Source organism: Equus przewalskii, chromosome 27 (assembly GCF_037783145.1).
Source record: "Equus przewalskii isolate Varuska chromosome 27, EquPr2, whole genome shotgun sequence".
NCBI lineage: Eukaryota > Metazoa > Chordata > Mammalia > Perissodactyla > Equidae > Equus > Equus przewalskii.
Window position 1 is genome coordinate 34,602,781 of NC_091857.1, and position 26,107 is coordinate 34,628,887.

The 26,107-nt window shown below is 44.5% G+C and overlaps 1 protein-coding gene across 5 annotated transcripts in view; it reads right to left on the reverse strand.

Moving 5' to 3' along the window:
* Nucleotides 1-26,107, reverse strand: part of ERG (ETS transcription factor ERG) — a 256,558-nt gene that overhangs the window by 173,695 nt on the left and 56,756 nt on the right. For all 5 annotated transcript variants that reach the window (XM_008539408.2, XM_008539400.2, XM_008539405.2 and 2 more), the window contains exons 2-3: nt 13,209-13,310; nt 5,914-6,001 (exon numbers count right to left, since the gene is read on the reverse strand). In XM_008539408.2, coding sequence (XP_008537630.1) covers nt 5,914-5,952 — 39 coding nt within the window. In that variant the 5' untranslated portion in view covers nt 5,953-6,001; nt 13,209-13,310. The remainder of the gene's footprint in view (nt 1-5,913; nt 6,002-13,208; nt 13,311-26,107) is intronic.

Sequence of the window (26,107 nt, forward strand, 5' to 3'; positions counted from 1 at the left end):
TTCATATTATATTATTAACAATGTGTTACTAATAACATATAATAATATACAAAATATAACAGTATATAACAGTATATGTTAATAATATACAATTAATATTACATTAGTAACATTATAATATACTGATAGTAAAATGAAATGTGATAATAACTGCCTAGGGTGTGCCAGACACTGCTCTAAATGCTTAAGCTCATTCACATTAACTAATTTAATCCGCATGATTCTATGAGGCAGGCACACTATTTCATCCTCATTTTACAAGTGAGGAAACTGAGGCAGCTAATGAGAGGTGGAGGCAAATTTCAAACCTAGACCATCTGGCCCCAAGACACTTATAAAAATGAGCAAAAAATATAAAAGCTAAAGAGAAAGGGAGCAGGAGGGAAAAAGCCATAATTAGAAACAATCGTAAGTAAGCAGCGTTCAGCCTCTCCACACGTGGAAGCAATTAGAAACCTGACCAGGGACCCCGCCAGTCCATCGTCTGTGACTGAGCTCACGCGAACCTGGAGGAGCAGGATCTAGAGGTTGCCAGCAGTGGACCGCAGAAGCGAGCCTGGGCATCCTTTGGGAACTTTGGGGCAGAGGGTCAATGCATCGATGCAGTGACAAACTCCAGGAACTTCTAGGCATGGCAGCATCTGTGAGCTGGACCTGTGAGCCACGGGGCTCATGAAGCATACTCAAAATCACCTGCATGCTTCATCTAAAATAAACAGCCAGAGGGGATCCCCAGGAAGACCCTGGAGGCCAGGCTGTCCACAGGCAGGAGTGATGCTCGCTGAGCACGGGAGCTGCGAGCAGGATGCAGCGGGATGGGTGAGCCGAGAGGAGCAGGGCAAGCAGCTTCTCTCAGATGCCTGCCCAGCGCCCAGCAGCAGCTCCCAGGGGCCTCATGGGCAATCCTCACTGCGTGCCGCTTTGGGTCCCAGGTGTTTGGGAACATGTGAGTTGTGCCCAGGATGGCAGGTGCTGTGTCTTTATGGTCTCTTATCCCCCTCCAACCCCACTGTGGGTACATGGAAGGCTTTAATAAATATTTGCTGAATGAATGAATGAATCAGACAGAGACAGGTTCCTCGTTACAAAAGGGTGCAGTGGAACCATTCACAGAGCTACAGACGGGTGGACTTACTCAACTTAGAAATGCCCAGAGCTGCCTTGCGACCCCCGTGCTCAGCTTCAGTGCTGCAGCCCGCTGCCAGGACATCAGTTGACCAGAGCCAGCACCTGCCTTCCGTAGCCACTAGACCAGCGCTGGACCAAGCGGGCTCTAACGTTCACACTTTGCTACAGTGTCGAGTGGTTTACGATTAGAAAGCAGGTTCCCAAATAGGACTTCACCTTGAGCTGCCCAACTCAATCTTCCCCTTCTCTTCTTTTAGTATTTTAAGTTTTTTACTTAAACATCACTCTTAACAAAATAGAAGTAATATATTTGTGCAATTTAAACAATAAGAAGCAAGCTTCCTTGTATGGACTCCTCAGCCCACAATGAGCAATACCAGGACCTCAGAAGCCCCCAGAGCCCCTCCCTGAAGCTCTCTCCTCCTCCACAATTCTTGTCCTGAATTATGTACTTAGTTTGCCCTTGTTTTTATTTTTGACACAGATGTATGTTTCTCTGAACAACATATGTTTTTTATTTTGCCTCTTTTTGATTTTTATATGTGGAATCATATGGTATTTCTTCTTCTGTGACATTTTTTCCACTCGACCTTGAGAATCATCCACATAGATGCACAGACACAGGCAGACACTTGTAGCTTCTTTTTCACTGCTGTATAGCATTTCACTGTAGGACTAGAACACAACATTGATTTATTCTGCTGGTGGGTGTTTGGGTGGTTCTAGTTTTTGGCTTGTGCGCATCTCCTGGTGCCCATGTGCAACAGGGTATATACTCAGGGCTGGCACTGCTGGAGCACCGTTATCTTTACAGGTAACCCCAAACTGATACCACAGGACAACTGCTATGTTACCAATTTACACCCCCACCAGTGTGGGGGAAAGGACCCTCTGTGCCACATCCAAACCTCAATGCTATGAACTTGCTTTCACGTACATTATTATTTTTCCTCTTATCCCCTAAGCACCTCTCAAAGTAACTAGCTAACATGTCCCACATATGTACCCACCTACTCCGATATGAGCCCTATATGTTTTAGATATGTACCTAACCATGAAAATTACATGATGTTGTTTGGGAAGTTTACATGTTTTCATGTATGTGAATAGTACTGTGCCACAAACCACATTCTGTTTTAGATCTTTTTTCACTCAACTCCATATTTTGTAAGACATACCCACAATGCTCGACGTATGTTAGAGACACAATGATATTGTATCTTTAAGGTGGATGTGTTACCCTCATTTTACAGACCACAGGGATCGCTCACAACAGTTCAGCACTCAGTAGGGGCTTGGGGCATTCCGTGTAATAACTCACTGAATCCTCACACCAACCCCACAAAGTAGGTGATTCCATTTGAGACAAGAGGAAACCAAGCCACAGAGAGATTAAGAAACTTGTAAAAAAACCACCCAGTTAGTAAATGATGGAGCAGGATTTGAATCAAGTCCTATGATGTCAGAACCCTCACTCTTATCTATGACATGAAGCTCACTAAGGACGTGGGACTCAGAGAGTTTGTCACCAGCCTCTCTAGGTTCCACAGCCAGTGAACCACGGAGTAGAACAAGTTCAGACTCTTCCCCTCTCCATCCCGTCCTCATGTGGTCAGTTCCAAAATGCACAATGTTCTGTGTGAGCAGCTGGTGAAGAGCAAAGGGGGGAATTAGAAAATGTCCCAATCACATGTCTCTTTAAAGTTGCACACTTGACTGATATGTGTAATCCTCTTCATCCAACGTTAGTAAATGAAAACATTAATAAGATGGAACTCGTGAGGAAATGCAATGATGTAAACGGAAAATTCCTTTATCAGAATGAGAATTAATGACCAAAATCTGTGTCGAATCCTAATCAAATGGGTTTGCTAGCCTTAGCCGTTTTTCCCTGCTCGGGATAACAGTCCGGTCCATCTCTGGCTGCAACAGACTCTACCCCTTAGCAGGGCAGATACATGGTCACATGCACCTAACGCTACGAGCATACTTGTCTGACACATTTCTATGATTTCTATTATAAGAAAGTACTTGGAAGGGCCAGCAAAGAAAGGCAAATCAAAATGTGCTTAATGACTTATTTTTATCACTAACAGATAACATGCTAAAATTTTTTTTAAGTTCTGCTCTTTTTTTTGTAAATGAATTGCTACAATTGCTGTATTATTTCAATCAAGAATGTTTTCTATTTCATAGTTCTTTATCATCCTTCTTTTTATTATTATTATTCCCAGCTCCTTAAACACATAAAAGGATAAAAGCAATCTCTTCTGGCAGAAAAGAACTATAGTAGATTATGCAGGATAAATTTCTTAAATATGAAAGGAACATTTCTCTCCTCCAGATCAGCCTGGGGACTGAAAGTGAAGGACACATCAAGTATCTATGGCTGTCTCCCTTCACACCTTCAAGGTTAAACCACTTCTGTGAGAATTCAAGTCCTTTTCAGACAGGAAAAAAAATTCAGTAGCAAGGAGCCAAAGACAAAATCTTTCACTATTTACATTAACACACCAAGGGGAACCGTTCAGGTGCCATTTAGAAGAACTTCTCCCAGAAACAAAAGCTGCATTCCTCGGCCCAGAACCAGAAAACTTCTCAGCATATAAAATTTTACTGAACAAATCCCTGAAATCAGGTATTTTAAGGAAACAGTGGAAGGCAATCTATTTTTCTAACTTTGTTCTCAAGGATATCAATTTCATATACCAAAGAAAAAGGAAGTTCAGGAATAATTATTCAAATTCCAGTAGGTGGAATTTGATAGATTTACAAACGAAATAAACTCTAATATAATTCTCTCGTTAATACAATTCTCTCCATCTCAGAACTGCAACTATAAGTAACTGCAACTCTAAATTGCCAGCTCATCTTCAAAGCACACGGAAGCAATCTGAGTTGAAATTTATTTTTTAAAAACTCTCAGGGTTACCATTCTCAAAATTATCCTTCACTTATATTCATGTTAACCCATATGATGATGATAAGATAAATATGAGCTGAAAATAAAGTTCATTCCTGAAATCAAATATAGAACGTCTCCACTGAACACATTTTCAGAGAGAAGATTTCTCAGATTTGTCTAAGACTGCTTGTGCTCGATAAATTAACATATAAAAATCTGCAATAATTTCTTGTTGACTTCATCTTTTCCTTCTGGCTGGTTAAGAATAAGATGCCAAGCAGAATGGATCTCAGTTGTTGACCGTCATACTTTGAACTGTAGGAGATATTTCTTGTATCACCAACCCCACGAGCTTTTATTTGCATCCTGCAGCTTCATGGTCAACAGAGACCAAAAGAAAAAGTCTTCACTGCCCCCATCTGTGTGTAGCATGGACACACTTACCAAACATGTTCCAGATATTTCTGAAGAAATCTTATCACATCCACAAGAGAGTTCCCACTTGCATTTCTGGAGACATAACTGCCATCCCCCAATAAAGTATTGCACAGAAATCAAATTATAGGGTCCCCCATGAGGACCTGCCCCTCTCTATCCTTGGATGAAATTCAGAACCCTCAACACCCCTGGGACATCCCCTATTTATGAAACCTCAGGAGGACCCACAAGGCTCAAAGAATGCATTTAAGCTCTTATTACTTCTAATTCCACTTTCAAAGAAATCGAATGTGTATAAATGTGAGTTGCACATAGGATGCAACATTCCCAAATATATTCCTTTTAAAATATGTGTGTGTGTGTGATTTTGGAGGACATTTTATATTTTAGTTGAATAAAAAGGTAAATTTTTCAATACCATAAACTTTCCTGTCAATGTTAAGCCACTTTCCATTTTCAAAAATGTTTTAGGCAAAAAATATAAATCAGCAAAACCTACTAGGCCACGCAAGGAAAATAAATGTATATGGGGAACATGAAGAACTGGCAATGTAGTGAATGATTTGGGCTAGTGTAGACAGCTGAACTAAACAGTACAGGTGTAGACAGCCTATCTGGATAACGTAGCTCAAGCCCTAATTTTTTTTCTGTAACTTTTATTTAGGTCAAGTATATTCAAACCATCACTTCATTTCCTCCCTGGGGCTATACCCTACCTGCATGTACATGTCGTATTGAAATAAAAGGGTGGCCTTCCTCTTGGGACCTTGCCTTGGCACCCATCTCACTTCCTTATTCTGTCACCTCCAGAGCCACCGGGAAGTGCTGTCAGTGAGCAGCTAGGGCAGGTGTCACATGACGAGCTGCTGAAGTGCTGGCATGCCCAGATAAAACAGCGTCCAGCATTGGAAATGTGAGCGTTCATGCTCTAGTGCCTTCCTAGGCAACCCCAGGCAAGCGTAAAGGAGACAGAACTAAAACAGAAATTAGAAGAATCTGGATGTGCTTTTATATGTTCACTCAGGGGTCAGCAATCCTCTTCTGCAAAGGACCAGATAGTAAATATTTCCAGCTCTGCAGACCATATGGTCTTTGTTGCAGCTACTCAACTCTGCCATGATAGCGTGAGAGCAGCCATAGATGGGATGTCAATGAGTGAGCATGGCCGTGTCCCAGGAAAACTTTCTTTATGGACAATGAAATCTAAATTTCATATAATTTGCACGCATTATGAAATATTTTTCTTTTGATTTTTTCCAACCACTTAAAAATGTGAAAATCATTTTCTTAGCTCACGGGCTATATAAAAACAAGTGGTGGGCCAGATTTGGTCCTCAGCTGTGGACGGCTGATCCCTGTATTAACCAATTCGTGGACAGGCGTCTGTGAAAACCCAGCCAAGGAGGAAGCCAGGGCAGCTTCCTGGCCAAGATGGCACCTACCTTGATATGAGCTGCTGGGTCCGGGACAGTCTGAATCATGTCCTTTAGTGGGCCAGCTCATTTACCATCCGTTCAGAACCCGAGACAGCTGAGAGACAAAGAGACAACACAGATAATAATAAACAACCTTGTTTCTGTGTTTGGTTTTCCATGAGGACTGAACACATCACACCAATGACAAAGGAATCACAGCTTTGCATTAAACACATGGCCCGAAGGCATCCTTTAGGTATGTGCAGTAGACGAAGCGACTAGAGAACCCACTTCTCTTCTGCTGGGAATATCATTTTCTTTTAGTCCCCCAAAACCCCCACATCACATGCAGTTCACACACGTCATTTTACACGGGCAGCATGGATGAGCAATCTTTTAAAGGAAGAAATGAGATTTTTAAAAATGAGACATTTTCTACTATATAGAGAGAACTGGAATTTTGAAGTTCCCACCAAAACTAATGCAGTCTACACATCTTTTTGTTATCGTTGTTTTTGTGAGGAAGATTGGCCCTGAGCTAACATCTGCGCCAACCTCCCACTTTTTGCTTGAGGAAGATTGTTGCTGAGCTAACAAGTGTACTAAGCTTCCTCTGTCTTATGTGGGATGCCTCTATAGCGTGGCTTGATGAGCCGTGCTAGGTCCACGCCTGGGATCTGAACCCACAAACCTCAGACCACTGAAGCGGAGCATGCGAACTTAACCACTACACCACCGGGCCAGCCCCACAGCTACACATCTTTTTAAGCTTCAGTTAAGCTCTTAGTAAAAAGCACGGCTACCATTCATTGAGTGCTTCAGTGGCAGCTCCGGAGCTAAGGGCTCCACGTGCATTTTCTCATTTAATGCTGACCACTGCTCCGAGGGATGGCCTTCCTATTGTCCATTCAGGGACATGGAGACCCAGAGAGGCCACTGATGTATCCAAGACACAAAGCCAATAGTCAAGTCTGACTGGCCTGACTCCAAGGCCTACAAGAAATTTTAGTTTAACATAATTAACAGATTTCACCCTGTATTTTGAAGATACTTGAATTCATTTTTAAATTTAGTTTAAATTTAAATGAATTAAATATAAACATGTCATACTCTAGGAATAAATACTGCATCCAATAAATTCTTTCTTTCAGATTATAAACCAGTGTGTTCTGGTTATTGTCTGTCACCTCTCCTCGTCCCCAGAGCCACTCTCCACCCTCCCCAGCTGTGCCCCATGTCCCCCAGGGCTGACCCCTACAGACTGCCTCAGCAGGACTCCCTTGCCTCTGACCCCTGGCAAATTGGGTCAATGTGACACCATCTGGAGATCGGGGGGGGCAGGAGGAGAGAAGGGTGGGGGTATTTCTTCCCCACATCTTCCCACTACCCACTTGAGGCTCCCTCTGTACATGGTCACAGTTCTGGCCATAGCTGGATTCTAGAATGACCTCTCCCATCCTCGGGACCATCCCCAGGGGCTCCAGGCTCCAGCAAGTGTTCACCACCCTGTCTTTGATTCTCTGTAGATATTAGGCACCAGTTGTGTTCTGGCACTGAAAATACCTTTTCTAATTTATATTTTTAGGTGCCATCACGTTTTTTTATCAACTATCATTTTTCTTTGTTTTCTTCTTTGTAAATCTGGCCTATGACTCTTAGCAGTAGTAAACTGCAAAATAAAAATAAATGGCTTTAGGGGCCAGCCTCGCGGCGCAGTGGTTAAGTTCACACATTCCGTTTCTCAGTGGCCCGGGGTTCACTGGTTCGGATCCCAGGTGCAGACATGGTACCGCTTGGCAAAACAGCCATGCTGTGGTAGGCATCCCATATATAAAAAAAGTAGAGGAAGATGGGCACAGATGTTAGCTTAGAGCCAGTCTTCCTCAGCAAAAAGAGGAGGATTGGCAGCAGTTAGCTCAGGGCTAATCTTCCTCAATAAATAAATAAATAAATAAATGACTTGATTACAGGACTATAGACACAAAAGCTGCCTTTCAAGCTGACTCTTGAACACAGTCCACCGGGGATATGCCAAAGCCCTCACAGGAGTCCCAACTACTCTGTATCTCGCCCTTTCCGACCTTCTCACGGTGCAAACACATCCACTTCCAACAAGATGGGCTTCTCATGGGAAGCCTTTGCCTCCAGGTGTGCGTGCCCAAGGTCTGTCCCCCAAAAGGGCTCCATGGTGTCCTCCCAAGACTGGGGGAGCTTAGCTGGCCAAGGAGATGACAAACTTGGAAACTTAGGCATTATTTCTTACTACAGCCAAATTTCTTCATCTTGGAAAGTATGGAATTTTTTCCCCTAAGTCTAAACCAAGTTCTTTTGGGGGATAATAGTTGCTCAAAAATGCAAAAGGAATGAAGCACTGTCTTAAAATTGAATTGGATGGCCGTGGAAGGTAAGCCACGCTCTTGGGGCACTAATGAGAGGCGAGGCTGGGAGAGGATGGGGGCCTGGCCGAGCGTCTCTCAGAGCTGACTCGTCTGGCACAGGGACCCTTCAACCCCCCCAGGAGCTCCTCCTCAGCAGAGCGGAGTCACCCCAGGAAAACACCACTCTGCTCCCAGAGTCCTTCCATCCACCTAAGAGACATAATCTCAAACCCTGATCCCTCAAAATGCATTTGGGAACTGAAGGGTAACAAGAATCCTCTACCAGAAGACTCCGTGAGATTCTCAGAGTCGGTCCCAGGAGCAGGTGAATTCTCACTTCACACGAGGGGACCGTGCCAGTCTTCTGGAGGTTCCAAATGTAATGAAGTGAAACCAACATTCTGGATGTCCAAGACCATAGAAACATCATGGAAGTTACAGTGGCCATTCAGTTTGTCACCAACCAAGACACTAACTTAATAACAACTGTTTACGTCTTCTGTCTTTTATGGGGAAGTTTTGGGTACTTTCAATGCATCAAAGGTGAAACAGCAACAGATTCCAGAAGCAACAGTGCCACCATTCAAGGGATGGAGATGAGGAAACAATTCATACAGAAACCAAGAGATCGGTCCTGTGAGCAGGCAGCCAGGGGCAGTTCCAAGTAAGGGACATGGATAACACCCAGAGAGAGAGAGCTGACTCATACGGAGAGCCTGGGAGGTGCCACCAAGGAGCCTTGAAGAAGCAGAGGCACGTGGATTGGCAGAAAGGCAGGGAACAAAGGTTCCTCGCAGCTGCCCCGCATCAGGGAGCCAGGGCATAGGATCCTAACCCACCAGGACCATCATCAACCAAAGGCATTTATTAACCATTCGATGCGAATGGCACTGCCACCCTCCAAACCAGATCAGCTAAAGAGCAATGCACCCAAAAACCAGGAGCACAAACATTCTACCTTCTTCCCTAATGCCTCCTTCCTCCACAAATATCCTCGACTGTTTTTGCAATCATTTGCATGCCTGGTCTTTTGTGCTATTTGGGATCTATTTTGTGGACTCTTTTAAGAGCACTTCTAATTCACTTCTGCGTTTCTAATGATCATTTCTCAAAGACAGCAGTTGATGAATGACATGATGGTTTTATATCACTGTTGGAGCATTTTTATTTTCTATTTTACCTGCCTTTGAACCGTTGCAGAACTTGAATCTAAGTTATCTAAAATCCTTTCCCTTAATATCTGTTTCTTACGATGAAGTCATTTAGTAATATATGTTTACGATTGTGTGTTTCATGATCCAGCACTATTTTATTATTAAGTTTCTTGAGAAATAAAACACACTGACATTCAACAGAATTCTACTTGTCTCCCTCCTTCATTCTTGTTTGCAAAATGCCAATGGCTTACTAAACAGAAACAAATATTTGATTTGGGTTACTTTAGCTATAATTGCATAAAGTGTAGACTGGCACACAGTGCTAAAAGGAAAATAAGCGTTTTGTAATTAGGGAGGCAATGCTGCAAAGTGGTCAAGAGAAGACCTGAATACTTGCAGGGCTGGGGTAAGAACAGAAATGAAGGCTCCCTACTCCTGTTCTCTTCCCAACCCCAGTTCTGTCCTGTATGCAAGGGGCACGTGGACACCCCAGTCCACACGGCCATGCTCGGTCAAACAGCTGCCCTGCCGGCCACCCTTCAGGCCTAGGACAATACACACAGGATCTGCCCACAGAGATGGATGCCAGGAAAGAGGCCTGTGTAGGTCCAGAAGTTCGGGCCAGTTTGGCAGGAGCTCCGGGTTCCCAGGCGCCTCAGGTATGGCGTGGAAAGAGGATGGGTGCAGCTGGAGAGGGCAGGAGTGGGCCCGGCAGGGATGGAGGCAGGGCTCCTCTGGAGGAGTCCTAGATCCGAGCAGAGGCGCAGAGCCAGGGCTAGCTTGGAAGCCAGAGATGGTTTTCCTCCTCAGAAACCTAGAAAAGGTCACTTCACTTTCTAGGAGCCTTAGTTCCACATCTGTAAAACAGGATAATATGACCATGGTATAATAAAAAAGATATTTGGTCCCCAGTTCCTGCACAGAGCTCTTAAAAACCTTGGAATTTCCTGAGTGATAAGGATGATAGGAGCATCTTTTGTTCTAATGAAGTGACTCTTGGCAGGCCCTAGATAGCTTCAAGATGGTCTCAGAAAGACCAAGCCTTGATTAGAAGCCTGCAACTGTCAGCTCACCTCCATCCTCTGGGGAGGGGAGAGGGGCTGGAGATTGAGCTAATAATCGATCATGCTGTGTGAGGAAAGCCTCATAAAAACCTCTAAATGACAGGATTCAGAGAGCTTCCAAGTTGGTGGACACAACCAGGTGCTAAGAGAGCAGCATACCCCAGCTCCATGGGGTCAGAAGCTCCTGTGCTCAGGACCCTTCTGGACCTTGCCCTATGAACTCTTTATCTGCTCATCTATATCCTTTATAATAAACTGTAATAGTAAGTATAGCATTTTCCTGAGTTCTGTGAATCCTTCTAGCAAAGTGTTGAATCATGGCAGTGGGGGTGGTGGGAACCCCCAACTCTGTAGCCAAGTTGGACAAATTGAGTAACCTGTGGACCTGATATTTTCAACGGGTGTCTGAAGTTGGGGGCAGTCTTGTGGGGCTGAGTCCTTAACCTGTGGAGTCTGACACTAACCCTGGGTAGGGTCAGAATGGAATTAAATTGTAGGATATTCAATTGATGGTCAACAGTTGGAAAACTGGTTGATGGTGTTGGAAAAGACACCACATATCTGACGTCAGGAAGGAAAAGAACCCTCAATTGTCTACCTCCAAACTGATGTTCAGCAGTTCACACAGGTGTGAACACAAGATTCGGCCAGTAGTGACTCCAGCTGGTTAGCACCTGAGTTGACCCCCTGGCTGGCCATCTCCCCTGCCTGCTCCGTAAGGCTTTTGTGAGGAGTAAACTGAATCATGTCTAAGAAACCTCTAACAGCACTAGGCACATAGTAAGCACTTCATAGCGGTAATCACTACCATTAAGAAAGCAAAAATTTTGATAATGTATGAAATGTTGCAACTTTGAGAAAAACAATTCTCAATAAATAAGTTGCTAATTTTCATAAAGGCCCTTTGCTCATTGACTAAAAAGTTCTTCATTTAAAAGCCGAAGTTTTAATTTTAAGCTAACTAGTCATTAAGTGAAAACATTTTAGGCAAAACAGCTCTAAGCGAACTGATTACAATGAATCCTTTCACTGAGTGAGCTCGTCAAGAGGCGTACCTGTTCTAGATGAGTGGGTATTAGGCATGTCAGTCTTCTACCAGCAAAACCTACCACAAGAACTTCATAGTCTGACTCCTGCTCAGGACAGTGTCCCCTCCTGGAACAGTGGTCCGCAAAATGGAGTGGGACGAGAGGAAGGCAAGAGAGACACCCAACCCCCGGGGCCCACCATTGAAGTGCGCACTCCCTCTCAGGCTCAGGAGCGCCTCCTTAAATTTTGTGCCTCCCGTGGCTTGGCTCACTCTAGTCCGAGCCCAGATGCCTGCAGGCCAGAAGAAAGCAAGAGAGACCAGTAGGAGGCAGAAGCATGAGAAACCAAATGTGTCTTTACATTAACTGAAAAATAAGAGATTGAACTTCTTCGGTAGGATGTGGCTTATCTTTCCAAATGAGTACAAATCTCATGGCAATGGGTTGAATTGCATCATCAACCCCCAAACCCTTGATAGGTTGGAGTCCAAACCCCCAGTAGCTCCGAATGTGACCTTCTTAGGAGATAGGGTCTTTACAGAGGTAATCAAGTTAAAATGAGGTCATCAGAGTGGGCCCTAATCCAATATGACTGATGTCTCTACAAAAAAAGGGAAATTTGGACACAGAGGGAAGACGATATGAAGAGACAGGGGGAAGATGGCCATCTACAAGCCAAAGAGAGAAGCCCGGGACAGGGTCTCCCTCACAGCCTCAGAAAGAACCAACCCTGCCCACCCCTTGACCTCAGACATCGGGCCTCCAGAACCATGAGAGAGTAAATCTCCGTAGTCTAAGCTTCAGTGTGTGGTCCTTCATTACAGCAGCCCTGGAAAACTAATGCATCTTTACTGAGGGACTAGCGCAATATCTTAACTGATGAACCTTAGAGGCCCTGATGGGGGCAGGGCCCCAGGAACCACATCCAATTTAGTTGCCCTGTTTCTGACTGGACTCCAATTCTGTTCAAGGAACATCCCAGGCACCACGTACTGTTGCCCCATCTCCTAATCACTCCGGGCTTAGTTTTGGCAAAGGAGAGACTCTTCCACGTTCTGTGGCCTAAGTGAGTGTTACACGGGCCCACCATAACCTCTTCCAACCCCTGGGATGCTTTTCCACGAGAAGCCCAACAGTCCTGAGGAGTAAAGGGGCATGTTTCGTAGATAAAATGCCAAAATCCTCCAGCCTTACTTTTTTTTTTTTTTTCATAATTAATGAACGCAGAGACGTATCCCCTGTGTGTCCCTCCTGAAATGAGGGTTCAATTGAATTCAGGTAAAATAACTATAAAATGACGACAAACCAAACTTAGTAATAAGACAGAAAAATATAAACATCATAAAAGCACAGGTCTGTAGACACTGCCCTTGGTCCTCTGGTTTTTCTGGAAGGAGAAGATGGTGGAGAAACGAGGAGTTGTGATGAGCACAGTCCTTCTGAAGCACTGGTTTGAAAACTCTACAGGATCAGCGGCAGGAACAGGTGGTGCAGGGTGAGGGGCATCCTGTCTGGGAGGAAGAATGAACAAAACCAACGCGGTCCCTCACAGCATACCAAAGGAGCCGAGAAAAGGCCTGTGGAGGGTTGGGACCACAGACACCAAATCTTAAAGATACAAAATATTGACATATTCACATTTTTAAAACAAATCTTGACTAGGAGGCGTAGGATTATCTGGGTTTTTGTTTTTACCTTTAATTGCCCTCGGCTCCACCGTCTTTTTTCTCTGCGAGTCATTTGTCTTGCTTTTGGTCAACACAGCTTTTCTGGGGTCTTCAAAGATCATGGAACAATCTGAAACAGAAGTGAAATATATTAAACTTTGGGTTTTTTCCAAATATTAACACCAAGGATCAACTGTATGTTTAGTGAAAAAACCTATTTCTTAAACACTATTTTAAAAAATCCTAAAAGGGGCATGAACTTGAAATCCCTCCCTTTTTTAAAAAAAAAAAAGAGGGGGCCACCTTCCTCCGAGGGAAGCTCAGCCTCACGGAGCAAAAATTAGGAATGAAATAAGGGCCGAGCCTGAATGGAAGCACACGTATACTTTTGCAAAGAAAATATTTTGAAAATGTTTTCCTTTCCTTACATGCTCCAGCTTTAATAATAATAATGATTTCCCCAGATCACTCTTTTAGCACTTTGCCCAAAACAAAGAGTAACGGGGATTTATTAAACATCCTGAGAACTGCAATTAAACAACTGTTTGAGTCCCAGGAAGAAACAATCCTTTCAATTTGTAGATGTGAAGAGAATGCGTACTTTTAAAAGATTAGAACACTACCAAACCAAAAAAAGGAAGAAAGAAAGAAGAAAGAAGTCTTTCTTAAAACACGCCTGTCGGTGGAGCTCTAAGATCCAATGTCTTTTTTTGGAGATAGAGGAATTTCTGTGCTTACGTAACTTTCCAAGTAAAATATCCAATCCCAAAATATTACATTTAATAGAATCCTCACAACATAACAAATTGCAAATGGCAATTGTTTCAGTTAAAAATATTTTCAAATTGGAAATGTCTTAAGTATTGCATCAAAATCAATATTTGTAATGGGAAATAATATTTATAAATGGTTCCACAGGCCAGCTGACCCTCCCACTCCACTCAAGAGGCCCCCAGCCAACTCCACCTAAAGGCTTTGGGCCAGCGCATACTGACATTTAAACCAAATTGCCCAACTGTCACAGCAAACTGTTTGTCACAATATGGAAAATACAAATTCTTGGGAAAAAAATTAGGATAAAAAACCACATACAGAGTATACGATTCCAAAAAAGAAGTGGATGAAAGACAAGAGAGAAGGTAGAAAGAGAAGGAGGAGACTCAAAAGAAGTGAGTGAAATTGCTAACGGAAGCGGTCTTCGGGTTTCCAATGTGAATTACGGGGGAGTCTTATTCTCTTCTTTATAGTTTTGGGTATTTTACAAATTTTCAGAGCCAAGAATATTCATCCTGATAATCAGAAAAAAAACTAAGCAATGGCCAAGACATGGAAACAACCTAAGTGTCCATTGATGGATGAATGGATAAAGAAAATGGGGTATATATACAAAGTGGAGTATTATTCAGCCATTAAGAAGAACGAAATCTTGCCATTTGTGACAACATGAATGGACCTTGAGGGTATTATGCTAAGTGAAATGTCAGACAGAGAAAGACAAATACCAAATGATCTCACTTGTATGTGGAATCTAAAAAACAAACAAACAAAAACGAGTTCATAGATACACAGAACAAATTGGTGGTTACCAAAGGCAGGAGGTGGGGGTGGGTGACATGAGTGAAGGGAGTCAAAGGTACTAATTTCCAGTTATAAAATAAATAAGCCCTGGGGATGTAACGTACAGCATGGCAATTACAGTTAATGATACTGTATTGCATATTTGAAAGTTGCTAAGAGAGCAGATCTTAAAAGTTCTCACCATAAGAAAAAAACTGGTAACTATGTATGGCGACGGATGTTAACTATACTTAACTGCAGTTACCATTTCACATTATTTGTGAATAACGAATAATTATTTTGTATACCTGAAATCAATATAATGTTATATGTCAATTACACCTCAATTAAAAAAAAGAAAAAGACTAAGTAATGATTATTTTACAATCCTAAACATATTTTCCAAGTGTTTTCTGGAAGGCGATGTATGACTTCTACCATCCAGCCTCACGGAGCAGCGTCAGCTCCCGTATTCAGTGCCTGATGTTCAGCAGAACAGAGGAGGATAACGGCCAATGAAATCAGGCTTGCGTGGTTGCACAGATCTTGAGTTAATGAGGGTATTTCCAAATTTCTTCTTCTCTAAATCCAAAAACCAATATTGATTCTTACTTGGTTAAATGCTGCCCATGGACAAGTCGTTAAAATATTATGCAATTTCCAATTGGTGCAAAGGGAATAAGAGCTTTAAAAGCATGGGCTGAGATTTCCTATTCTATGTCACCCTCTAGTATATTTTTGTGCCAAAACCTCTACTATGCCAAATGAATAACTCGATTTATGATTGAACATTGTTAGACCTGAAACAACACAAGTAAAGAAAGCGCAGAGAAGATTCTATTAAATACGTGCAATGGGTATTTTTAAATCAGCATTATAGCATTATTAATATTTCATTTATCCAGAGGGCATTTATCTGACAACGTTAAGTATCCATAACACAGCTGAGAAGCCACAAAGGATCCAAAAAGATGTCATGAAGTCCGGGGAGAGAAGCTTTGCCAGGCAAAGGCATGCTACTGGCCGCGTGAGGTAACAGCTGGCCCAATCAAAGCAAAAAAGTCAGACAATCATGCAAACCAGACTCAAGAACTCAAAAAATACAGCCGTTGGAGAACTTTGGTATGAGAGCAAATCGCTCAACCCAGCCCAGTGGTCCCTGGTCCTGCAGAAAGCACAGATCGAGAAACCACATGACCCGTGTGAGGCCCCCTAGCAGTGCCATGGCCGAGTGTGACAAACTGTGTTACCCTTCGATTCAGTGGGGCTCCACATTCTGCCTCATGAGAGGTCGAAGAATGCAGGCAATCGTCAGAAAGTTCTCTCTGGAAATGGTTGAAGCCAAACACATCTGGGTACCTGAAGGGTAAGCTTCATTTGCAAAAGCAGCCAGGGTGTGGGGTGGCAGGAAGACCCCTGGGCTCAGAGCCCCGGTCTGTGCTGACCCACCAGCAGCCAGCAGAGCCACTCTTGTCCACAGTTTGCTCATCTGTAAGCTGTGGGTAAGAGAGAGGTGGCGCAAGTCCAATGAGATGGTGCTGGTGGCAGTGTCACTGGACAGAGGCAAGGCATTGTTGTGTTCAGTTCAGAGATGTGTGACTTCCTCGTTCTTCAAACATGCTGGACAAGGAGCCACTCCCTACACAGATGTCCCTGACCACCTTGTGTCAGCAAGAGCGAATATTTCATAAACTGAGGTCGACTACTGGGAAGATGGAAAACTAGATGTCCAGGAGAGCTGCCTTCATGACAGAAAATATCCTGGTTCTTGGTGAACAACAGAAGTGTCTTGGAAGAAGGCTCCATTCCCATCAGCAACACCAGGGACAGAGGGCGGCAATCATGCCCACAGTCATGGTGAACACTGTCACAGGGATGCCAGCTTGTTCATTTATAGCCCCCCAAAGGTGGCCAAGGCAGCAGACACAAGCAGTTGCCCCCTTCACGCTTACAAAGGGAACCTCGATTTTGATTGGGCTCATCCCCTCAACATTCCCCAGGGAAGGCTGACCCTGCCACAACTTCAGGAGTAAATCCTATCACTCGGCACGCCTTCCTCTTGCCACTAATTGGTTTAGGGATGGACATGTGACATAATCCTGGCCAATTCAACAATAGGGGAAGTGAACCAAAGGACTTCTGGGAAAAGTCTCTTGGCTGATGAAGAAAGGTCATATGATATTGTCTTGTCTATGTGACACTTGGAATGGTGACAGCCAACTCAGGACCAGGAGAAGAGGTAGCCAATATGCTGTGGATAGCTGGGAATAAATATCCTGGGGAAAATTCCAGGAAACCCCCTGGGATTCTACTAAGGGTAAGGAAGAGCAGAATTAGCCAACCGAAGGCACAAAGCATCTCATAGACTATAGTGTCTATGTTCAAAAGAGTCACCTTCCACACGTTTACCTTCTCTATCCAACTTAAACAGTCACGCTGAATATGCTTTTTTGTTCTAATTTTAAAATAAAAAGATCTGCTGGAAATTAGCTCAGCTCATAAATCTCCCTACTTACAATATTATATCTAAGACTTGGGAAACAAATAGCTATCATCAAGATAAGTGATCTATCTCCTATACATGTATTGAGTGTATTGAGGTACTAGAAGTGACATAGGACATGCCCTCAATAAACAAAGGGTTTGACAAAGGGTTTGAATCATTTAATGAAATAATTGATTGGAGGCAGAATCTGGTGAGAGTCATAAAAGAGGTACAAAAGAGGCAGCAATTCCACCTAACGCCATGGAATGGCAATGCCTCTTCACAGGAGTTAGTATATAAAGGGCACTTAGTACTCAATAGGTGGGAATAGGGAGGAGAGCATGCAAGGCTGCGGAAACAGACGAGCAAAAGTAAGAAGGTGAAAGAGTGTACTCAAGAGAGGCACGCTTTAGGGAGAGTCTCTTTTACTTCTAGAACACAGCTCAGAAATGTTGAATGACTTGTCTATAATTAAGGAGAAGTTGGTATTTGTCTCCTTCCATGATCTAAACTCAACCCGCCCTTCAAATCCATTCATTCATTCAATTGTTCCTTCACTCCTTCATCCATCCATTATCCATCATACATCATCCATCCATCCATCCATTCATTATTCATCATCCATCATCCGTCCATCCATTCATCCATCCACGCATCCATCATCCATCCATAGATCTATCCAACACACACTGACTCAGTTTCCTCCATGTGCAATCACTGAGCTAAGCACTAACTAGGGGTGAGCTTTGCCATGAGTTCAGAGTCTAGTAAGAAAGACAGAGTTGTAAAGAAACAATCACAAATATCAGTTCCCCCATTGCCTTCTTTGATCTCTAGCTGCATAAGGGAGTTATTCAGGCAAAATACAATTGAGGACAGCACCTTAACTATTTTGGAGACTAAAGGAGAAAAACAAAGCAGCCAAGAACACAGGGAGGAACAGTCAAGAGAATCAGGGGAAAGCTGGAAAAGATCCAAGTCCTGGAAACCAAGAAAGGACATTCATTAAGACAGAAAGGGTTCACAGATCTGATCTGCAGAGAGATGAGTGAGCATGAGAAATTCAACCAACCAACAACGTGTATTGAGAACAGGTACTGGATTTGGCAAGTCAAAACCTCTTGGTGGCCTCTAACAGTGTTGCCAGTTTCCAAAGGTTCCAGAGTGAAAAGTGTGAAGGTTATGTGAGGGTCAATGTAAGCTATTCAGGAAAGGCGTTGAGCAACAAAGAGAAGAGAGGGGAGAGCAGTCCAAGGAAACAGCACTAATGCGCTCATCCACCCAACATCTGTTGCATGCCTACCACGTTTCAGAAATTACTAGTAGCTAGGGATGCAACAGTGCACAAGATTCAGTCCTGCCCTCAAAAAGTTTACAATCCAATTAGAAGAAGATTTACCTTATTTGTCTGGTTTGCTAAGGATGAAAAAAGCTGGTAGGATAGAGAGAATGGGGGAATAGTACAGATAGAGATTCTAGAGACAGGAACCAGGGGCTGTCCAGTCTAGAAGAAGCAGAGGAAAGGCCAGGGCATAAGAGCATGCTGCTGAGGTCAGCTCTAGTAGGTGGGTGGGACCCCAGAGCATCAGAAGAAGTGGTGTGCTACTGGATGGTTAACAACTGGCTCTATAGGGGCAAGTCTCTGATTTGAAGCATTTGGCAATTTAACCATCTCTATATGGCCAATTTCAAGGAACCAAGAGGAGTCACTGAGTGCAGAGCTGGATAGAGATGCACAGAATCGCTCTAGCAAGCCCTCAGGAGCTGGCCCTAGCACACCTGTGCTCCAGAAGCCAGAGACAAAAGTGCCTATTGTGAAGGAAAGGGCTGATGGCAGAGGTGATCTGTGAAGACCAGCCAAAACAGCCTCTCTCCTAGGAGCTGAGTCCCTGTGACAAGTCACTTCTGGGGAAAGCAAAAGCCAAGGAGTCAGAGAGCCAAAACAAGAAAATACGGCAGGCCTCATGGCTCTTAAATCCCTTCCATTCCATCTCTTCTGCTTCCTGAACCTGGTCAGCAGCCCCAAACATATATTGTTTATTGTTATCTTTCTTCAAGTTGACATCGTTAGTGTGCATGCATGTGTACCTTTCCACTTGTAAATCACTTTGCTGTGTTATCCGCTATAACTTAGAGACAGTTCTTGGAATCTTAGAGAATTCCCCAAAGGGTCTCCTTTTACTCTCCATCATAGAGAAATGTTGAAAAAATAAACAAGAGCAGTTTTGCCGGAAGAAAATGGCAAGAGTCTCCATGAATCATGTCTGAGCCATTTAATGGCAATGACTGTAAGCTTCTTGTCAGTTTGGGTTGGGTTGGGTTGGGTTTCACTTTGTTTTGTTTTCTCGGGTCAATCTTTTTCCCTTTCACAGCGCTAAATCAATCTCTGTCCACAATGCTTCTTCCACATTCTTTTTTCATGGAGACGGCAAAATGAATATAAACATTAATGGGGCTATACACGCCAACTTATAAAGCCCATGATGCTCTTGGAGGAAGTAAACATTCAGGGTCTTTCTCGCCTTCTCAACCCTGTCATTTGGACGTGAAAGTATTCAAGCTGATCTCAGAGTGGAGGTGTGGCTGCCAGCTTCCACAGCACAAAACACACAGCTGCAAAACAGCTCCATGGGCCCTCGGTCTGGGGACCGTGATGTGCCTCGAGGTCCCCAGCAAAAATGAGACATTTGAAGGAAAACAGGCTGCGTTTGAAAGGCGGGTGACATCAAGAAAGGGAAAACAACTATAAATACTACTTCTCTCCCGTTTTACACTGAGCCTTCTGTTAAGGGAAACACAGTTACCAGAGGATTTTTTTTTCCTAAGTTCAACTGGAAAAACATAAATATTTAGTCATCTCATAACAGCAGACAACTGACAAGCAGGCCACAGATTAAAGGGACATTATGTATTTCTAAGAAAGTTCATCAAGCAAAATATATCTTTGAGAACAGAATCCCAAAGTCTGTTTTAGAAGCAAATTTGACTTCATAATGAATTTATGGTTAAATCTTAAAGATAGCAAAGCATTGACACCATCTTCGCAAACAGTGAGGTCGGCTTCATATTTTCAAATTAACAACACTGGACAGAAAATCATTAAAACATTGTTAATAACACATAATTGTTTTTGAGGTTGTATATAAAAATAACCAACCCCCAGTTAAATTAATCAATATTTGACTAACATCTCAATATGATAAACAAGAAATGAAAAATTCCGGAGTAGCAAGATGATCCGTAATAGAACAAAAATGACAACAACTTACATTAATAGACTAAGGGGCCCAAAGAATATTACAGGTCATCACCGTGAGATGAAATCCCTTCTTTAGGCATCACTCTGCAGCTTGCAGGAGGAAGATGTCTTTATTTTTAATATAGTATGGAGAGGCAGACAGGAAGGAGGTAGAAGCTTTCCTAAGAAAAATCAACTTGCCAAAAGAAAGGCAGAAAGGCAAAAAGAGAAGAATAAAGGCAGATAGAAAAATATACTGAGACTCGGTAATAATGTAGGTAATCCTCTACATTATGTGCCATTATTGCTCTGTCGTTCAGAAAATAAAAACAAAACTGCTAAATACTTACAGGATACCAACAAGGAAAGGTTTCCTCATCTCTTTAAGGGTAAAGAACTTCAAACAACCTTGAACTCACCATGAAAGTAGTTCTGTGCCCATTGGCTTTGCTAAAACATGTTGGCCTGCTGGTGATGAGAATTTCACCACCAGGAGCACTGAAACCAGCTTGTCCATTTCCACTGTCTTTTGCCTAGTTTAAGAGAACTGCACGAAGATTGCCTCATTTGTACTGGACAGAATTCGGAAATAAAGATTTTAAAGCCCTCCTTTACATATATATATATTTTTTTTTTGTTTGTTTTTTGAGGAAGATGAGCCCTGAGCTACCATCTGCCACCAATCCTCCTCTTTTAGCTGAGGAAGACTGGCCCTGAGCTAACATCCGTGCCCATCTTCCTCTACTTTATATATGGGATGCCTGCCACAGCATGGTTTGACAAGCACTGCATGGGTCCATGCCTGGGATCCAAACCTACGAACCCCGGGCCGCTGAAGTGGAACGTATGAATTTAACAGCTTTGCCACCAGGCCAGGCCCCTTCTTATATACTTTAAGTAGAAATCATGAGCCTCACCACAAATATTCTCCACTGATACTCAGGATGTGAGGTTTATAATGTGCCTCTGGCTGCACCACTCTGCATTCCATCTATACAGAATTTTCCATGAACTCCATCATCGAGTCATTCAATAATTATTAAGTGATCCCCTTATGCAAAGAGCTGTGTGCAGGGGTTATGGAGGATGAAAAGGTTCCATGGGGTGCATCTCGCTCCCCAAGAGCCTACACACCTTGCAGGAGAGTAAGCTTGTGGCCCAAGGTTTTATGCTGTAGAATAAGGGGCACTGTGACAGCCCCAATAAGAAGACGGGGACAGTTCAGGGGAGAGGAAAAGGGAGCTTCAGCTTAGGGTGGTAGGATTTCAATGAGATCACGAAAAATCGGAAGAATATATAGACATGAGAGAGGAGGGTAATCCAGGCAGGAGGAATTTGAAAAGAGGCAACCAAGTGTGATGTGATTGCTGAAAACGAGTCTGTGAAGGGGGCACAATGCACCCATGTCTCAGGCGAGACTGAACGAGACAACATAGCAAAAGTCCTCCGTCAACAGCACAGCACTGTCATTACCAGCTTTGCCATCTCCTGAGGTGGTCAAGGGGGCCTTTTCAAAGAAGGACCATGGGTGTGGAGAAAAGCTGGGCCAGTCTCTCAGACAGATGTTCCAGAAAAGTGGACAAGTGGGAGAGCCCAAGGCTGGGGGAGACAGCGGGCACATTAGCTGGATTATGAAGGCTTGTGTGGATCCCAAAAGTCTAGACGGAGACCATCGGGAGAGCCTAGAAGTACAGGCTCCGAAGTGGGACCTTTATTCTGAAAACAGCAGCTGGAGTTTTCTGAGCATCTGTGGGACGGAGCTTCCCAAAGAGGCTTCTGGGATGATCCACAAAGCAGCTGAGTGCAGGGAAGGAAAGGTCAGTATAGAGGATGCTGTCATGGTCCTGCCAGGAGAATGAGGGTGGGGCAGCCAAGCGATGCAGGAGACAGGGCAGTGGTGAGAGGAAATGCCAGAACCTGGGAGATAATGAGGCACAGAAGGCGACAGGCAGAGAGAAGGAGAGAAGGGTGGAAAAGAGGGGAAAGAGAGATCTTGATGAAGACGGGAGCTCTGTTCCAGCCCCAAGAATGCAAAATTTCATCCTCAGGCCCCCGACCCACGAAGTTGGTGAAGGTGAAACACAGCTCGGGAGCTTTGTGTAGTCAGGGACTATGACTCGGAATTCTGCCAGGACCACCTCAGAGCAGAAACATGGCGGAAGGCTGGTTCTGAGGGGTTCTGCACTTGAAGAACACAGAGTTTCCCGAGGCAGCGGGGGCAGGGAATGAAGATGGAGACTGAGAGAGAGACTGCCAGGAGATGGGAAGGAACTCCTCAGGCAAATGGGCTGAGGGCCATGTTCCCGGAGGGCAGGACCCTCACTGAGCATCCCTGGCCTCCCACACACTTGCCTGTGGGACCAACACACTGTTAGGAGACTCTTCTCTTGCTTGAAATTTCTTTGAGTTGCCAATTTGCAGCATTCACACAGTACAATTATAAGATTTATTCAACACTTTTTTTCTCTTGCTGGGATGGGAGCTATTAACTTGACCTTGAACCTGAGCTTTTCTTTGCTGACCCAACTCTCTGAACAACCTGACCAGGTTCTGCCATCTCAAGACCAAATCTTCTGGATTGGCTCCACCTCTCTAAAGAAAAAAAAGGGAGAAGGGGCTTCTCCCTTCTCATTTTATAGTAGAAAGAACATCTTAATCTTTGTGTGAAAAATAAATGCATCATGAGCCAGTTAACGCAGCAAAGCCCCTGCTGTTCCTCCAAGTGACAGTGATGGCCTTGTTCATCGGTCCAGACCACCGAGCCTTTGGTGGCACTAATCATGAGCCTATTTATTGAGAGAGACTGGGAGGTGACTATTACTATCCCCATTTCTCTGATAAAGAAACTGAGGCTTACGAAGATCACAGCCTTGGTAAGTGGATGAGCAGAGACTGGTACTCAGGATTCAAACCAGCCTCTATTTATTCCATGAACCATGCCATCTCCTGAGTGGAGGAAAAGTCACGCCCTGGTTCAACAGCAGAGAAGACAAGTCAGAGGCAAGCTTCCCCACACGCTTTCTGGGCATCATTTCCACATGGGGCCCTCTCTGGAGATCCATGATCCTCTTTCGGTTAAAACCCATGAGGAGGGGAAAGACTTCCCTTAGAGAGCTGAACACTGTTACGCTTGGACTGATGACTTGAGAGAACTAACTCATCTGTCTCAAAGCCAAAAGCCCACATGCATGCACACACGCAAGCCAATCTTGCTTTAACGACTCCCAGTTTCTTGGAGAATCCCTTAGTTTGCTAGATGCATCTGAAATGCTAAGTTTTGGCATGATCTCTGAACGAACTTCCAAGAACCTCACCCAGCCAATGCGGCCTTCTTGAGAAGGCTCGAGAACGTCATTTCAGGCTGAGCTGGAAGCAGGTGCCCTCCCAGAAGGTGTTGCCCACACAAGTGTCTCAGATGTGGAGTGGACAAACCCCGGGAAGACTCAGACATACCCCCCGCACCCTCCACCCGATTGTGTCAGTCTGCACTACCAAAATCAAAAGGCAGCCTCCAAAACAAAAGGCTGGAGACCCTTGCTCAGGAAATCAGAGCAGACACGAGGTTATCAGGTCTCGGAGGAGAGCTCAGCTGCTCTCTTTAACATAATCGTCTTCTTTTTTCTTCCTGCTGAGGTTTCGGGGATTAGAAGTAATTCTACCTGCAGACTGTAACATAGAAATCCTATCTGAGTGTCCAGCCTGCCAGCCTGGGTTCCACAAATTTCAGGATCAAGACTAGAATATCACCTCTTGCCTGACTTTCCAACCTGGCCCACCCTATAGACTTCAGACTTGCCAGCCCCCACAATTGTATGGGCCAATTCCTTAAAATCTCACCAAAATAGATATAGATACAGATGATATAGATTAGAGATACAGATATAGCTATAGATAGATATGTACATCCATATATCTATATCCATCCTATTGGATCTGCTTCTCTGGAAAAGCTGACTGGTACCCCTGTGTTGATTAGTCACTGGCTGCCCCAGAAAGGAGGCATGACCTTGAGTAGAGTGGTCATCATCAGCTGGCACTCCCCAAAGACGGGTGACAGCTGAGGCATCTTCCAGTGACACTCCCAGAACCTGAGGGAGTAAGTTCTCCACCCCTGAGGGGATCTGGGCAGCACATCCTAGAGTCCACACCAACGGGGCAAACTCAGTAGGCACAGAGTAAATCACCAGAACTGCCAGGTAAAACCCAGAACAACAAAATTACATAATCCAGAGTTGGGAAGGAATTTAGACATCATTGATAAGCGTGAAAGAATCTGGCAAAAATGGGCAGCCTCAGATATTCATGGTCTATTAAGGTCAATCGTGGCAGACCGGGGTCCTCGGGGCTCCCCACATGAAGTGGCGGAGAGCTCTGAGAGCGGGCAATCACGATCTTCACGCACAGTAAGGACGGAGCCTGACTCTCCCCACGCGCAGGAGGTAGGGGTGCCTCTCTAAAATCTGGAGTCGGGGCAGGGAGGGGGCTGGTTTGCAGGGTTTGCTGATTTCTGAACACTCTCCCCATTTCTATCTACCAACAGGAGGAGCTGGGAAGAGAGGTGCATGGGGGGTCTCTCCACTCTCGTGAGCGACATTGCAAGGGAGACCAAGAGGTGGGTCAGGGAGATCAGAGGCCTGCCATCTCTTCAGAGAGTGTTGTCAGAGACTCTGCAGCGCCTCCTGCCACCCCAACGGGGAAGGGGAAAGGGACAGAGATGGTGATACTGCACAAGCACACACACACCATGAGCCCAAAGCAAGTGAGGGAAGCGTCAGAAGAACCATTCAGGGAGCCCCAGGGGTTCCCCAGGGTTCTCAGCTGCCCAGGAGCAGGGAATGATGCCCCACTCCCACGTGAAGAATTTCTCAGATAGGCAGCCAGGAGCCACCTGAAAGCAGGTAAGTAGAAAGAGTCATGGTGGGAGCATGCTGAGCTGCCACCCATGGCCTGAGCGTCCTCTAGCACCATGGGACCCACGGAAGGCTGCTGGATTTCCGAGAGGGAGTCAACCCTGATAAAAAGAGGCTGGAGGTGTGCCAGGAGTGAAGAAGCTAGGGAGAGGGGTCATAAGCAGATAAACACAGGGGCATCACCATGCGACAGAGAGCTGTAGTGGGCTCTCCCTACAGGAGCCCTTAGGAACCCTCCAACACGCCCATGAAAGACAGCCAGTGTTTGGACCTCACAAATGGCTTCACAAATCACAACACGGCTCCTTGCTGTGCTCTCCATTCCTGCTCCAGCCCTGGAGGACCAGAGACAAAGGTCAACGGGGAAGGAGAAGTGGGCGAGCAAGCCTGGGAGACAGGGAGACAGGGAGCCAGTCATAGACCCAGAGGAGTGTGTGATTCTGAGACGGGCTCAAGAAGCAAAGGGTCTTTAAATGGACTGAAAAACAGACTCCCACTTCTTAGACTTCTCTGGACTCCTCAATACTTGAAAATTAGACTGTTGGTTAGTATCTGGAAGTGATGGGGAAAGTCGGGTACCTGACAAGACTTGGAAAGGGGATGGGAAAGTGCCTTAGACTTGAGCAGGAGTCGGGGGAAGTCAAGTGCATCCTGCACTGCACCCTACTGAGTTCAACTCAGTCAAAACACAGACACTGATGTCTCATTTGGATGGCGGATGGCCATGGTAGGAAAAC